Below are 17004 nucleotides of genomic sequence, written 5' to 3'. Positions count from 1 at the left end.
GTGTCACGCGCAGTTGCTGCATATATAGTGTAGGCTTGTAACGAGCTTACAGGAAAGGTTTTGTGTAAAGAAAGGATGGCAACCCAACCAACGATTATTCGATCTTGCTTACTTTACGAGTTCAAACTTGGAAGGAATGCAACACAAGCGGCCAAAAACTTCTGCACAGCATTTGGAGAAGGTACAGTAAGTGAACGCACAGCACAGAAGTGGTTTCAGCGATTCTCTTCGGGAGATGAGTCCATTGAAGACCTGCCGCGTTCTGGACGCCCATTGTTGGTTGATGAGGATGAACTGAAGGACGCTGTCGAGTCTGACTCCAGCCAAACTTGCCAAGAACTTGCAGTGAGGTTTGCTGTGAGTGTTGAAACCATCCGCCTGCATCTGCATGCGATTGGGAAAGCGTGGAAGCTGAGTCAGTGGGTTCCGCACAAATTGTCGATCGACAACAAGAAGCAACGGCTTACGATCTGCACATCACTCTTATCACGCCACAATGTTGAGCCTTTTCTTGATCGTTTATTGACATGCGACGAAAAATGGATTGTGTACAACAATACCAAGCGTTGCTACCATTGGTTGTCCCCCGATGACCCCATCCCAAAGACACCCAAGCCCAATCTCCACGAGCGGAAGGTTTTGCTCTGCATTTGGTGGACTACAGCTGGTGTGGTGCATTACGAGCTGCTCCCAACAGGCCAAACCATTACTGGACTGGTCTACTCAGCACAGCTGCAACGAGTTCACGACCTGTTGCTTGTAAAGCAGCCTGCACTGGTGCACAGGAGAGGAGTTCTGCTTCTCCACGACAACGCGAGACCGCACACCGCTCGCGTGACTCAGGACAAGCTCCAAAGCCTTGGTTGGGAGAGTTTGCCTCATCCACCATACTCGCCAGACCTCTCCCCTACTGATTTCCATTTTTTCCTTTCCCTGGGAAATCATTTAAAAGGACAGCAGTTCCGAGACCAGGACGCGGTTGAAATGGAGTTGAAAGCTTTTATAGACTCAAAGGACCGAGAATTTTTTAGAAGTGGAATAAATAAGCTTGTTTTACGTTGGGAAAAGGTTTTAGATGCTAATGGTGACTATTTTGATGAATAAATGTACTTACTTTTATCGTTTTGTGTGTTTTTATAATATACGGAAAAACCGCACGAACTTTTTTGGTTACCTGATAGTAATAAAAATATTGAAAACAAAATGGCTTTTAAATGCGCTGAACAACAAGCTAACCAGGCGTGTCTGTTATCTCCGCAATATGAAGATGGGGTGAAGTGCCATGGGGTGAAATGAGACAAGCGAGTAATTAACAACATGTTAACAAAAACTATTAATTAGAAACTATTAAAATCGTGAACCACGTAATTTTCATCAAAATATTTAAGAAGTTTTCACAAAAAATTTACACAAAAGTGGTAGAAATAGGAGGTTAATTAGTTTTCTTTGTCCCACTTCCTCCTCAAAAAATAGTATTTTGGGAGTACTTTTTACAAATATGGTTTTTACGACACCCAGAAAAACAAAGTGATGTTTGCAAAATAGAAGGATTAAATCTCATTGTTTACATTAGATAACATTAACTAAAGATCTCTCCTAGTTTGAACTTTTGAGATGTTCCACCTCCTACTTCTATTCACCCTCCCATATATAATTGACTTATATAGTATAATAGAAATTCTCAAAAACTATGTAATTTTTTATCACATTATATTTATCAAACAGTATCGCAATTTTAATTTAATTAACTGTGTGGTATCGCTTTCGCATGTTAATTTTTTATCTGGTAATGTTTCTTTAATTATTTCTTGTGTGGTATTGTATTTCTCGCCTGGTATATCTTTCGTTCTGTGTTCAACATTCAACAACTAAAGTAAACTAATCATCATTCATTATGTCTCTTATAATATCATCAACTAAACATTATCAACTAAATCTCTAAAAAGCAATCTTACTTGTATTGTGTTAACAATAACAAATTTAAAATGTCACATAGTCATTTAATTTTTTCTAACCGTGACTATGTGATCATTCGATACCATACAATCTTTTTATTATCGGTATCGTGTGGTACCGAACCAATACTGATGGAATCAACATTAGTATATGATACACATAATATGAGACCATCCTTCTTGGTATTGGCTACGAGAAGCAGACGTTTCAAAAAAATTAATTAGTTATACGGAAATGTAAATTTACATAAAACGTTTAAAATTATTTATATAGTTTACTTTTTGATTTACTCGTGTAAGTAAAAAAAAGTAAAAAAAAGTAAAAGAGCCCTGGACAAAACCAGGAAAACTTAAATGGGACGAGTTTGCATTAGGTATTTCTACAAGAACTCGTCCCGAAACAATACTACCTACTATCGATTTGGTAATAAACGGAAAAAAACTACAGCGCTTGTGGATACTGGTTGCTAGCAATTAACCATCAACAAAAAATTACTACCTTCCGACTATAAAGTGATTCATGTAGTGAATATTGCTACAATGGGAGGAATCATTCGATGTGAAGAAGTTAATGCTAAAATACACCACCAAACGAACGGGTGCTTGGTGGATGCCTTCGTGCTATGTGTGAATGTAGTAATAAACAAATACGACATGATTATGGGTATGGATCCAATAAAGTTGTGTGAATCACACAACTTTATTGGATCCATACCATAGTGTGATAAACTAAAATTTAGCAATGTAAAATTGAAATTCTGTAATTAAGTTGTCATTGACACCTCGTGTTGCGACAATTGAAGTTGGAACAAACAAAGCTTATTTTGATGGCAAAAAATGCATTGTAAGTTGGGAGTGGAAGAACGAACCTAAAATGAAATAACAAAACAACTCAGTATAACGTATCTAACCAACATCGTGAAGTGTTCAACAACGAAATTAATGAATGGATATAAGAAGACATACTTATCAAATATGACGACAAATTTATGGGGAAAGCTAAAGGATTACTGCTGTTGGTTGCGTCATTCAAGGTAATAAAAAGAAGATAAGACCGGTACTTGATTATTGCGAACTTAACACCTATGTAAAAGCCTCTAAAAGGGATGCAGATGTCATCAACGATGCAATGAGAGATTGGAGACTCATGAGTAAAAATAGCAACGACTTGGTGGTGGATCTAAAAAGAACATACCTACAAATTCATGTGCATAAACAACATAGGCCTTACCAAACTGTCATTTACAAAGATCAACGATATGCGCTTACACGTTTGGGCTTTGATTTGAACCTTGCACCTGTGGTGATGAGCTCAATACTACAATATTTTTTCCAAAAAAATTTTTCACTTGCAAAATCAACAAGAGGATATATTGATGAAACCTTTGCAACCAATGAAAATGGAAGTAGGCTGGTGGCACATACGAAGAAATGGGGTCTTCATTTAAAAACACCTGAATATTTTGGCGAAAACCCAGTTCGTGCACTAGGATTGGAAGTAACAGTAAATCCATCTACAAAGGAAATGTTTTGGAAGAGAGAATGTGAGATTCCCACTATTTAAAATGTGCTCACTAAGATATTCTCAGTATGTGGTAATCTGGTTGCTAATCTACCAGTTGCTGGATGGTTGAGACTCGCATGTAGCTTTATAAAGAGATGTACAAACGAAGCAGGTTGTCATGAACCTATTACAAATAAGTACGCTAATAAAATGATGCAGGAAGTTGTGGATAAAGTCATTAAGCAAAGATGTATGAAATGTCAAACCAAACGTACCTCTAACTGTATGGTGTGATGCAAGCTCGCTGGCAAAAGGAGTTGTGAAAATGCAAGGTGACAAGAAAATAAAAGATGCGAAATGGCTCCAACCAAAGTCTGATGCAATGCATATCAACGTAGTTGAATTGGATGCGTATATTGAAGGTCTCAATATGGCATTGAAATGGAACTAAATTGATATCTCTATCGAAACTGATTCTCGAAGTGTATTCAGTTGGTTAAATTCTGAATTGACTTGTGACAAACCTGGAAAATGTGCTGGGCAATGTGAAATGCTAATTCAACGAATGCTTCAAAATGAAAAATAACAAAGTTGCAACGAAAGAATGTGATATCATTTATAAGCACGATAATCAGCAGATTAAAAAATATCATTTAATAGCACACATTGGAGTTTCAAAGAGTATGGAGTTATGCTCGCATGCTGGTATCCACTTTAAAAGAGACACAGTGAAACAAACTATTGCTTGTGATGAATGTAGTTCAATTGATCCTAATGTGATTTTGTGGAATAAAATAAATCTTGCTGTCAGTAAAGTGTGGGAAAGAGTAGCCTGCAATTTTACTCACGTTGATTCGGTGCTATATCTCACCTGTATTAATTGTGGCCCAAGTAGATACACGTTGTGGACACCATTAAGCGACGAAAGTGCAGCAATGGTTGTTCAATCTTTAGAAAAAATATGGTCTTTGTTTGGACCTCCTTCCGAAGTTCTCCTAGATAATTCTAAATCGTTTAGATCTCAGACTATGCAAGCTATGGCGTCGAAGTGGAAAATAGGACTTATTTGACAAGCTGTTGAAAAACCATTGAGAAATGGAATTGTTGAAAGAGTTCATCGGATGGTAAAAAGAACAAATGCGAGAGCAAAATGTGGCATACCCATGTCTGTATTATTATTCAACAACGCTTCATCAAAACACGGCACACCTTTTGAAATCTTTTGCCAACGATACAAACGCGTCCAAATTCCTGGAATCGATTAAGTCGAATCAACATCAAAGTCCCTGACTAAGTTTCAAGGATGGAAAGTTGGCGATAAAGTGTGGGTGAAGCCCAACCATCTGACGCCGTGTACACAGCATTGGTTAAAAGAAAGTATAGTGGTACTGTATAATGGTTTAACAGCTGAAGTTGAAGTCAACGGACATACGTTTCCACGACATTTTTCTCATCTGAGACATTGTTGTGTAGACAAAAAAGAAGAAGATATAACAACTGATGACGATTACAATCTGACACTGGCTAAACCTCCCAAAACGAACTTAAAAAATGTCGTAATCGAAGATCCAAGTTCTAAAATAAATTCCCTGGACAATCGCGAAGCTGACGATAGTATGGATCGCGTTGATCAAAACTATTCAACAGGTTGTGAGACAGAGTTTTAGTCTGTTAAGTTCACTCGCTATGGGAAAAGATTGTTTCCTAACCGAAAGTATCATGATTATGTATGAGCTCTTGTTGAGCTGGGGGAGAAATTGTGATTTTATTGTGCGTCAATAATTTGTCAATAATTAGCAAAGCTAATTATTGACTAAAGTCATACGTTGCATTTTTTTACTATTATAACATTTTGTATAACGATCATTAATTGTTGACAAGAGTCACAAGTTGTATTTTTAAATGATATATATAGCGAACAGTTTTGTTGTAAAAACGTTGAGGTTGTTGATAAGTAATAAAAACATTAAAAACAAAATGGCTTTTAAATGCGTTGAACAACACTCTCGGTACTAAATTTATTTATTAAAAGAAATTTTTGCTGGATTGTTGTGACCAGTGTCTTCAGCTTAAAAGTTATTTGTTTGCTTATGTTTCTATTTTATTTTTAAAACAGCAGTTTTATTTTATGTCAATGGGATGGTTTCATCTTTGCGCCAAAAGTGCGCCAAAAATAGTGTCCAAAATTTTGCGTACACATATTGTCCCTCATCTAAATTGAAACCATTTTGTTGAGGGGCACATTGGTGGTACTGTATTTCAAGTGCCTTACGAACTTTCCAATCAAACTTTTTAGCATCGACTTTTAGAGTTCTGCAACTGTCCCAGTTAATTTGTTGTGCACTATGTCTCTTGTGTTCGGCTAAAGTAGATCGTTTTGTTTTATTTCCTATTGTACTGTTTTTGTGTTGTTGTATGCGTGTTTTTATTTGCATTTTTGTTTTACCTATATACTTTTTTTTTTTGTTTTGTTATTCACCTCCTCAAGGCCAAGAAGGCCACTACAGATGAGGAGGCTACTTAATAGTGGTTATAACCCTCTCTCAACCCTATAACTCCAAAACACGAACTTCTACGAACAAGGCCGCTGCGCGGGGAAACAAGTTGAGCGCGGTACTACCAGGGACGTAATGGGGATCGAACTCGAAACCTCTCGCTTATAGAGCGAGCGCTTTACCACTACACCACTACCGCATACCGTTTTTGCTACAATGACATTTAATAAGACTTATGGTTGGCTGTTCATTTGTAGTTTGGATTTTATTTCTTGATGTTATTATTGCCTCTAGGTTCAAGTTTGATTTGAAGACCGCTTTCCTAAACATCTTACGTAATTTGTGAGACAATATTGATACCCAAGGTAATGAAATTGTTGGATACGTAATGGTAATGTTTTAGGTAGTCAATAGTAATTTCTTGTTCCTTCGTTTTCTTTTCCTAGAAAAAGTCTAAAGGCGTGAGATCGGGGGATCTTGCAGGCCACTCCCAGAAACTTGCGAGGCGCACAATCCATCTGTTTGGAAGATTAAAGTCTAGCAAATCTCGAACTACCAAAGTATAATGTGGCGGAGCGCCATTCTGTTGTAATATAAATTCTTGCTTTTGTTGATTATTGAGTGAAGGTCATAAATAGTCAGAGAGCATTAAAAGATAACTTTGAGCTGTTAAAGTCCCTTCAAAAAAGAACGGACCAATTAAACCATTGACATTTAAACCTGTTCATATACACAAACTTTGATTGTTGACACCTTCTTCCACAATGTTATGGGGATTTTCAGTGCTGTAATAAACACTGTTGTGTCAATTAACACTGTGATAAACACTGTTGTGTCAATTAATAGAGCCATCTAATTTGAAAACTGCTTTATCTGACCAACTCATTGAATCAAGAATGTCATAATTTTGTTTACAAATTGCTAGCATTTTTTCGCAAAATTCGACACATTGATCATAGTCATCTTCATTTAGTTTATGAATTAGACTAGGAATGTAAGGCCTTAGTTTCAGCTTATTGATAATGCGGCGTAATGATAAACGGCATATTTGGAGTTGCAATGAACCACGATGTTGTTGTACATTCTTGAAAATGTTGTTTGATTTCTTCTTTCTTAGCACCTGTGGTCACGCTGACTTGGCATCCTGTTCTTTTAGCATCTGTTACTGCTCCAGTTTTCTCAAACTTGGCAACTAATTCACAAATACATAAAGATAACGGAGCTGCAGTTTTAAATTCTTTACGCCAAGCACGTTGAAGTAATACTGGAAATTGTAACAAATAATGATCTTTACAATCCATATACTTTGCTCCAACAAATAGCGATTTCCACTCATTGTCTAAAAACAGAAATTAATAATGAGTGGCATTTTTATAAACTTACATATATATATTAAAAAACTAATGAAATGTGATTGGCTAATTTTCTTTTTGTTTGTTGCTATAATCATTCTTTTTCAGTAACCTGCTTATGGCCCACTATATATATATATATATATATATATATATATATATATATATATATATATATATATATATATATATATATATATATATATATATATATATATATATATATATATATATATATATATATATATATATATATGTATGTATATATATATATATATATATATATGTATATATATATATATATATATATATATATATATATATATATATATATATATATATATATATATATATATATATATATAGTAACGTAGCTGCAAAACATTATCATCATAAAGTCAGAATTTGTTTGAGACCTTGAAAATTTCATTAGTGCTCTCTGTTGTTTTAGTCTAAAACATTAATATTAGGGTTTATGAAATGGCTATTTTTTACAATCAAATTTACCTTTTTTCGTTTTTATGGGCGTTATTTTGATGAACAAAATACATTTGACACATTTAAAGTACAATTTTCGCGATGAAAACGGCATTTTAAAAAAGTTATATAGACGACATTAAAACTGAAGGTACTAGATGGCGCAGTTTTCTCGCTTTCAACACGACGAGAAATTAAAAAACCTCTTTTCTCGTAAACAAGCTAATTTTAACTTTTTACTCTTTTTAACTCTTCTTTCTACATAAATAAAACTTTTTGCATACATAAATACAAACAATATATAATCTCTTCAGTGACGGATCCAGCATTTTTTGGTTTTTGAGCTAACTTCCAGACATGGAGCAAACTCTTAACATTTGTATGTTTATACTAATGTCAAATAATGATGCTTAGCAAAAACTGCAATGATTGGAGGTTGGGAACAAATAAACTCCAAAATTTCGTCACCCCCACAACACCCACCCACCCCAAACCCTCCTCAATCTGAGGGGGTTACAAATTTTATGTTCATTATTTTTGAACGCTGAGAGATAATGCTATGAAACTTGAAATTTATGGATTAATATAAGTCTAGTTGAAAGTTGTACAAAAAATATTTAATCAACTTGTTACCCTCTCGTTTGGGGTGAGGGAGGCATGAAATTTTGGGGTTGTTCCCTCCTCCTTCATTAAATGTTTCATAATTTTTCACAATAATATTAAAAGTGCTATTTAAAGAAGATTTTAACAAGACTTAAATGATTAAAAGTGTTCTTTGTGTTGTCTTTTTCAGTTTTTAAAGCGAAATCTACAATTGGATATTATTTATATTAAAAGCCTAGCACCTACTGCACTCAGTTGAGCTCAGAAAATTTGCTTGTAAATTTTTATCTATATATGAGAGTGTAATTTAAAATAAACCACATGTGCGGCCTAGTGTTTTTTGGCTTGTGTAAAGGTAAGTGATAAAAAAAATGTTGCGCATTTTAAGGATTTCTATTGAAAAACACTTTGAAAAAAGGCAAGCATAAAAAATAAATTTTCATATTTTTTCTTCTTATTTCAATATATGATGTCATTGGACTAATACAAACTTTTTATAAATTGAAATGTTGTAAAATTGTCTCGCTACCCTTATATTTCATTTTTATATATTTTTTACATTATCACTAATATTGAAAAATAAAATATTGCTATTTTTGTAGTAAAATTGATATACTGAGCTCAAAAATCAAAGAAGAAAAAAATTGTATCAGTTTTAGAGTGCAGGAGGTCTCTTGTTAATATTTAAAAAAAGAAATTGCTTTAATAAAAAGTTATTTTGAAGGGTTTTGCTCACCTCTGGCCCACTGTGCATTGTATCAAAGATACACCAAACTTTGATACTCAAGCAGCATTAGATGCTAATTTACTCTATGGTAAATAGTATAAATTAGAACCTCATCTAATTGGTTTTCTGCTGTTTTGAGTATTCAAATTTCTGCCCCCTGCTTCAGAATACTTGGAGACTAAAAATATTGAATACTTAAGTGCTTTGAAAATGGTCCAGTCACCCAAAGAACAAATGATCAATTTGAACCATGCATTGATCAAAAAATAACCAGAATTGGCCAAAAGACATCGCAAAGTAAATTTGTTACACGACAACGCATTTGCACACAAAGCAATACCGAATCAGAATACAATCAAAGCACTTGTCTGGGAGCTGCCAACGTATCCGCCATGTTCACCAGATTTGGCCTCTATTGACTGACACTTATATTTATTAATAGGAAAGACATTGGATGAGCGGCACATTGATTCCAACAAAGAAATTGAATTTGGGTGTCTGATTGGTTTGCTTCAAAAGACTAGCATTTCCATTGGCGTGTTATTTACAAACTGCTAGAGTGGTGGTTCAAATGTTTAGAAAGGAATGATCAATACTTTGAAAAAATAATTTTTACTTTTCCATTCAAAACTTCATACCGGTACACCTGGTAGTTCTTTCGAAATCATATTAAACAGATCAAACACATTTGCAATTTCATTTTAAAATTTAATACATCAATTTTCTTGAAATATAAAGACCTATGATTGATTATGGTTTTAAGCAGAGACAAAAATAAGTTTTAAAGCTACAATTGGTGTCCTAAACCATTTTTATTAACTGACAACATTTTTTTGACGAAAGTTATTGCATCTGTTCAAAAATTATTACAAAATCTTTTCTATTTTTCATCTTTGAAAACACAGTATGATTTATAAAAAAGACCTTTAAGATGCTGGCAATTGTTTGATCTAGCAGCAACCTAAAATGCTGTTTCCTCCACAGATAATTCCTAACATAGACCAAGATAATTTTCTCGTTTGACTGTATTTACATTGACGGTAGATTTACTTTCCTTGATTTTAAAATCTTTTTTTTTACCGCATCATTACTAAATAAAGACGTGTCTACATCTGTTACCTCTGGATCTGATATTTTTTGTTACTTTTCTACTCTTGATGTTGATGCTACTAATGATCTCGATTTTGAATTGATGCATATTCTTGTTGCTGCTGCTCTGTTATTACATTAGCTGTAGATTTACAACACTTTGTTAACTTTGGTATTTTTTCTAAATTCTTTTTTCAATTTTCCAACTGTTCTTTTTGTCTTTTTCTATTATCTGAGCACTTTCCTTTTTTTCTCTACATTTAATTGGATTTCAGTTCTGGACAATAATTGCGTTAAAAAGGTTGGTGGTCAAGGCCATTACCAGTAATAGATACACAATCAAGAACTCATATTATTTTCTGAGAACAGTTCTTGCAAGGTCGTGAAGTTGATGAAACCTTGCATAATTTACATTATAACCTGAGTTGAATGGTAAAGTTTAATGCAGTATTTAATTAATCATATAGTACGATATAAGATTTTGACCTATTAGTGTAAAAAAAAAAAGTAGTGAAAAAACAAAAAAATTCCCTCTATATGCTGCTCTTGTGGTTTGCTGCCCTAAGCTTGTACTCCTTTTGCTTGAAGGTTAATCCAGGGCTGCAAAAAAATAACAACAGTATTAACATATATAACATTGCAGTATAATATTGGAATATAAGTCTAAAAACAACTAAACATTCCATCTTTTTTCTAATTGCCGTCACGCGTGATTGCAAGAATGTAAGCTTATATAAAGTTAGTATGAATTGGGCACAACTACTAAAACTCTAGGACTGTATTCAACAGTATTACGATACATTCTAATTGGTACATAAAATAGCATCAATAACAAATAAAAGAAATACTTTTGTCAAGATAAAAGACAAAACAACTAATATCGTTGAACATTTTGTAGGATTTTTGCAAGTTCAAAAAGTTAATTGAGTAGGATTAAGAAAGGCTATAGACATTTTAATAACATAAGCGCACAAAAAACGATGGCTTCGGATTACCAATTTCTGATTGTCATTGAAAAGGTTACTACAATGGTGAAAATATAAAAGGTTGCAAAAATAGAGTTAATACCAGAATTTTTGAAATCAACAAAAGAGCTTTCTTTGGCAGAATCATTCAAAATGACAAAATGTAAATAAATAATTGTTTGAAATTGTTAAAAATAAGTAAGCAAGTTTCTTATAGAATTCAAAGAAATCGGTTTTCGCGGTTCAAAAATGAATTAGCAGAAGAGTTAAAAATGTCTTCAGAAGAAATCACGTTTCTTCCGGCCAGGGCCGGCGCAAATAGGTGTCATGTGACTGATTTGTTAAAAAGGCTAAATTTTTTGACTAAATAAAGAAAAAATTCATTGGTGAATGGTGAGAAAATTCAATCAAGCGCAACAACAAATATTGATTTTACCTGACCTTATGGAGTACAAATAGGAAGCTTAAAATTTTCAATTTAAACAAGACGCTCCAAATTACGCCAAGAGTAAAAGCATGCCTCATAGATCTAATAGTATTATATTGGTCCAGAGTATGACATTGCATTATTGGTGATGTTTTGTTGCAGTTGCTAATCATAACGGCGTTTTAGCTTTTTTGTCTTAACTTAAATAAAAGAATGAATCTGGATCCAACATTGAACAAATTTTATCAATGTATTGCATCCACGGAAATGTAAATACAGTAATGTAATCCTATCGTGAGCTGTATTGGCAGTTTTGATCAATTTCAAAAGAATTGTTTTAATGTGATGTTTTTTTTTTAATTGTGATTGATTGTTTAAATAGCAGTTTTAAATAAGTTGCAGATCGCAATAGACAATAACCCAGTTTTATTAGGCTCTTCTTAAAGTCATCAATTGTTTTACAAGAAGGTAACTCCTTCAATCTTTGTCAGCCCACTTTTTGGTGCAATGTTAACAATGGCATTAACCTACTAATCTACCATAGTTTTCTCTGCTCAATTTAGAGAGCTTTGATATTAAGTTGGGCACGTCATCAATAATACCATTAAGTAATTTTGCGCTGTCTTTGGTGGATGGCCTTTGCATTTCATTTTTTTAAGACGGGTTTGCTTTTATTTTGTTTCCCTTTCTAAATATATTGATTTTATTTTAAGTTTGTCAGTTATCAACCCTGCACGGCGCACATTTACTAATGTTAACAACTGCATTTACAGCTGCAATATTTCAACTTGTATTATCTTTTATGTTGTTGTGGAGTACGAGTTTTTGTCGGTTGATTCATTGGTATTTCCGTCTTCAATTCTTGACTTTTTTTGTATATTAAAGTTACTAGAAGAAATTAGTATTTTATAAATAAGAAAACTTATTTTAACTGCGTTCTCCTAAGTTAACAACGCACCTAATCCCTTATCTAAAGTTGTATTTATGAGGGGAGTTTTCTTTTTGATTGATTAATTATTTGATGTTATAGAAAGAAATTTAACTTTCCAGAGTTTTTTGTGCAACTTATTTTAAAGTTGATATATGCGTCAATTCTTAATGTCTAACTTTATTTTAGGTTTCTTCCTGTTTACTTTTTTGTAGAATTTGCTACTTGTTTCTTAACTGTTAGTTCAGTTAAAATAGTCGAAAAAATAGTAGTAAGCTTACAATAATTCGTAAAGAGCTGAAAATTGGTACAGACAATCTTATAAATTACATTATTACAAATACAATATTAAAAGTTCGCACTGATTCTACATCTGCAAAAAACGTTATTCAAGAACAAAGGTTAAAAACTTTTGTTTTTTTTTACATATACATTTTATTATCTACCGTAAAAAAATACGTTCCTACGCGCGACCCGAGTGCTTATTTGTTTTAAGTCCCAAAAACACATCATTGAAAAATGAGGATAAAAGATTGAAAAAGAAATGTTATTTTTCTCAACATATATACGTCTTTAAAACTTCTAATTAACTTTATTTGAAAGAGATAGTAATTATATATCTTTAACTTTTAACATTTTTTAATAGTAAAAATATTTTTTTAAATGAATAGAATTGTTTTGGAGATATAATTCTTTAAAGAAGTATTTGTAAAAAAACAATGTTTATTTATATCTCCAAAAACAGATATTAGGATACCATTTTTGAAGCATTTTACTACGTTTGCGATTATCATAATCTGACAATTGTTTTAAAATGTTTCTTCAAGTCAACAAAACAGTCAATTGCAGGCATAAAACATAGCATTGACTTTATATCTTTAGTTTTTTCTATGCTTAGAGGGATTGGTGATGTTAAGAGACACTAGAGATTGGGACTATTTATTGCAAATGTGTTTTTGTGCCAACTCGTAATGTTCTTTCTTTTTTCAAAATACTTACACATATTTCTGGTTCAGTGATAGAGTGACAGTCCTTGTATGTTACAAAATGCGGCATATTTGAAAAATATTTTAGTTGTTTGACAGAACAAAAAAGGTATCTGCAAAAAATTCATAGTCTTTGATAATTTTTAAGTTAAAAAAATCTGATGACCTCATCTGAAGAATGTGGAGTTAGGGCTTTCTTCGCAGCGTTTTTAATACACAAATTAAGCTAATTGGGCTAAATACTTCGTTCTTAGCTAAAGTTTTTTCAATTAAGCTATGAGCATTATCAACGTCTTGCACAAGAGAATGACTTTTTTCTGAAAATTTTTTTAGTAATTGTCTTAAATTATGTATTTTCTAACATAAGGCCTTTTAAAGCAAAAGCAAGTATTGAATTCCTATTTTGTGGCACACATGAGTCAGACCAAAAAATAATTTCTATTAAATTTGGATGTTCTAGAACGAATTGCCTTAAAACCTTTACCAATGTTGATGCAATACAATTAGCAGTTCTACCACCAGTATATTCACTCAACACACAACAGTAAACTTTGTTATCTATTGAACTATGAACAGTGAGATTAAAAAGTTTTTTTTTATAAAAAAAAGTTAGATATATTTGTTCTTGGAAGCTGAATAACATTTTCCATATCAAAACATAAAACAACTTTTCTGGATTCTTTGTCACTCTTCTTTTCTTGATAGGAATCTGTCTTTAAAAAATATGACGCTGAAATTGCATTTATACTCTAAGCTGTTAATTGCTTTCTCCATATTCATTTTATTCTCTTCACAGCAGTCACATCTGTCTGATTTTGGTCTTGAAAAACCTATATTAAACTCTGTATTAAACACTTCTCTATACTTATGTTGCTTAACATATTGAATTCCTTTTTTTTTTGCAATGTTTTGAATATAAGTCACACATTAATGACAAATTTAACTTATTTTCACGATATTCTTTTTTGGTAGTGTTCCTACAATAATGAGATTCAATACATGGAAATATGTGAGTACGAACTTCGTCCAACAATGTTTGTGACAATTTGTATTTTATGTACTTTCCTTTTTTCCTTTCAACTGGAACTCCTGTATGTAGATCTATTAAATTCTTGTGAAAACAATGTACTCTTGCTTGAGAAATGCAAAGAACTCCTAAAAAAAACTTTTTACAAACCCTGTGATAATGCTGTCATTTTCCATAAAATATTGATAAGAATACTTTCTTCTGCTATTGTCTGAAACAGTTCTAACTCTTACTTTTTCATTTCTTTATATAAATTTAGTATAAAAAACATTTTTGCTATTGTCAAAAATGTTTGAATATAAGTTTCATTTTTTCCGAGTTAATTTTTGATTCACAAGAAAATATGCACTTTGTGCAATTACTTTCAACAGGTTTTCTTTCGTCAACTTTTTTCCCTCTTGAATTTATATAGATAAAGATTCTCTTTTTTTCTTTGTGCAATTCCTTTTCCCCATATCAGTATTTCTTGTCCGTTTTCGAGTTTTCTTTACTTGGTCTTCACTAAAAAGATAATACAATAATTTAATTTACAGAATAACAACAGCAACAAAAACACTTGAATAATGTTTAATAAGATTATATTAAATTTTACACAATTATTATTAAATTCTAAACAAATTTTTCATTATTTATTGAAAGATAAATTCTTTAAACACTATTTTGTTAAATAAACAAACAAAATATTCACAGTTCGACTTACGTTATTGAATTACGAAAAAAGACATTTTGTGTAGTTTCGCGGTCTGCCATGTTGAAACTGTCTTCGAATTATATGAAGCAAGCTGCCTGATTGGCTAGAATCTGGTCGAAAAACAAGTATTAAGATTTGTTTGTTTGGAAACAAGTTTTTTGTAAAAGTGAGTTTCCACTCATCCGTTTTATTACGGGAAACGGAAAAGGATGGGAAAAAAACAGTAATTAGTACAGGACGGTTAGGATTTATTGATTTCCACTTATACGTATCAATTTAACTTTCGTTTTTAAATAATGATAGTTAAATAATAAAAATGGCGGCGTTATCGATTCTTAGCAGGAAAATTTTATATTTGTTATTACTGTATTATTCAAAAATCAAAAGAAGGCAAAAGTATAAAAAAAAGTATGTATGTGTATAAAGTATATAGATATAAAGTGTATAAAATATATGTATATAAAATATATAAGTATAAAGTAAGTATGTAAAAGTATGTGGGTCAGAAAATTATTTAGAGAAAGAAAAACAAAAGGAGCATTCAGTTTATTTATAACAGATATGCTTTTTGATAACGAATACTTTTTTAAGTTTTTTAGAATGACACCTACAAAGTATGAACATTTGTTAAGCTTAATTGCACCAGCGATTACAAAATCTTCTCTCAGACGTGAAACAATTGGAGCTAGTGAAAGATTATTGGTCACTTTGAGATACATTTTTGGAGGCACTTCACAAATAGATTTAGCTGGTATGTTTCGAATAAGTCCGACTTCCGTAGGAAGAGTAATAAACGAAACTTGTATTGCTATATGGACTATTTTGCAGGCTAAAGAATATATTAGCTATCCAAAAAGCGAAGATGAATGGAAAGCTATAGCAAACGAGTTTGAGAAGAAATGGAACTTCTCCAATTGCATAGGGGCTATTAATAGGATACATAGTGTTATGCAAGCCCCTTCAAGATCAGGGTCATTCTACTTTAATTTCAAAAAATCTCACTCAATTGTTTTGATGGCTATTTGCAATGCAAACTATGAATTCAAACTTATTGACATTGGTGATACTGGTAGAAACAGTGATGGTGGTGTGTTCAAAAATAGTAAAATAGGAATTGCTTTTGAATCAAACTTATTGCATATTCCAGAACCTAAAAAGCCAAATGGTTCAAACGTAAAACTGCCCTACGTTCTTATTGGAGATAAGGCATTTCCTCTCAAAAACTATTTAATAAACCATATCCTGAGGAAATATTGTCTTTAAAAGAAAGAATATATAAATATATATTGTCACGTGCTCGCAGAATTATAGAAAATACTTTTGGGATTCTGGCAGCAAGAATTTTTTGAAAATCAATTGTTGCAAACGAAAAAACTGTGGTTAATGTTACTAAAGCTGTAACTGCTCAGCATAACTACCTTATGCATGGTCGTCAGTTTGAACCTTTAAATCAATATTGCCCTTTAGGATTTGTGGATTGCGAAACATCCTCTGGTTTGCTAGCTGTAGAATGGCGAGGCAATGTTTCAGATTACCAAACGAAAACAACTTTACAAAAACAATTAGGCTCAAATAAATATTCTCGTGATGCAAAAGCAGTAAGAGAATTATTTCGAGATTTCTTCGATTCTCCTCAAGGACAGGTTCCATGGCAACATGATTTGGTTTCCCATACTCAAAATACATTTGATCAAGGATAAACTTGTCTTTCCTTTTTATATAATGCACACACACACACACACCCATACACATATATACATAGAGTATATATATATACA

The 17004-nt window shown here is 32.4% G+C and overlaps 2 protein-coding genes across 2 annotated transcripts; both read left to right on the top strand.

Annotated features, from left to right (window-relative positions):
- The first annotated feature begins 75 nt into the window (after positions 1–75).
- On the top strand, positions 76–1104 carry LOC136086201 (histone-lysine N-methyltransferase SETMAR-like). The gene has a single exon (XM_065808484.1). It carries the CDS (start codon positions 76–78, stop codon positions 1102–1104), a length of 1029 nt encoding a protein of 342 aa, XP_065664556.1.
- Positions 1105–15826: 14722 nt separating this feature from the next.
- On the top strand, positions 15827–16489 carry LOC136086200 (uncharacterized). The gene has a single exon (XM_065808483.1). It carries the CDS (start codon positions 15827–15829, stop codon positions 16487–16489), a length of 663 nt encoding a protein of 220 aa, XP_065664555.1.
- The last annotated feature ends 515 nt before the right edge of the window (positions 16490–17004 follow it).

This window comes from Hydra vulgaris, chromosome 10 (genome assembly GCF_038396675.1).
Source record: "Hydra vulgaris chromosome 10, alternate assembly HydraT2T_AEP".
NCBI classification, from domain to species: Eukaryota; Metazoa; Cnidaria; class Hydrozoa; order Anthoathecata; family Hydridae; genus Hydra; species Hydra vulgaris.
Note: the sequence above shows the minus strand (reverse complement) of the source record. Positions and strands in the feature narration are given on the sequence as shown.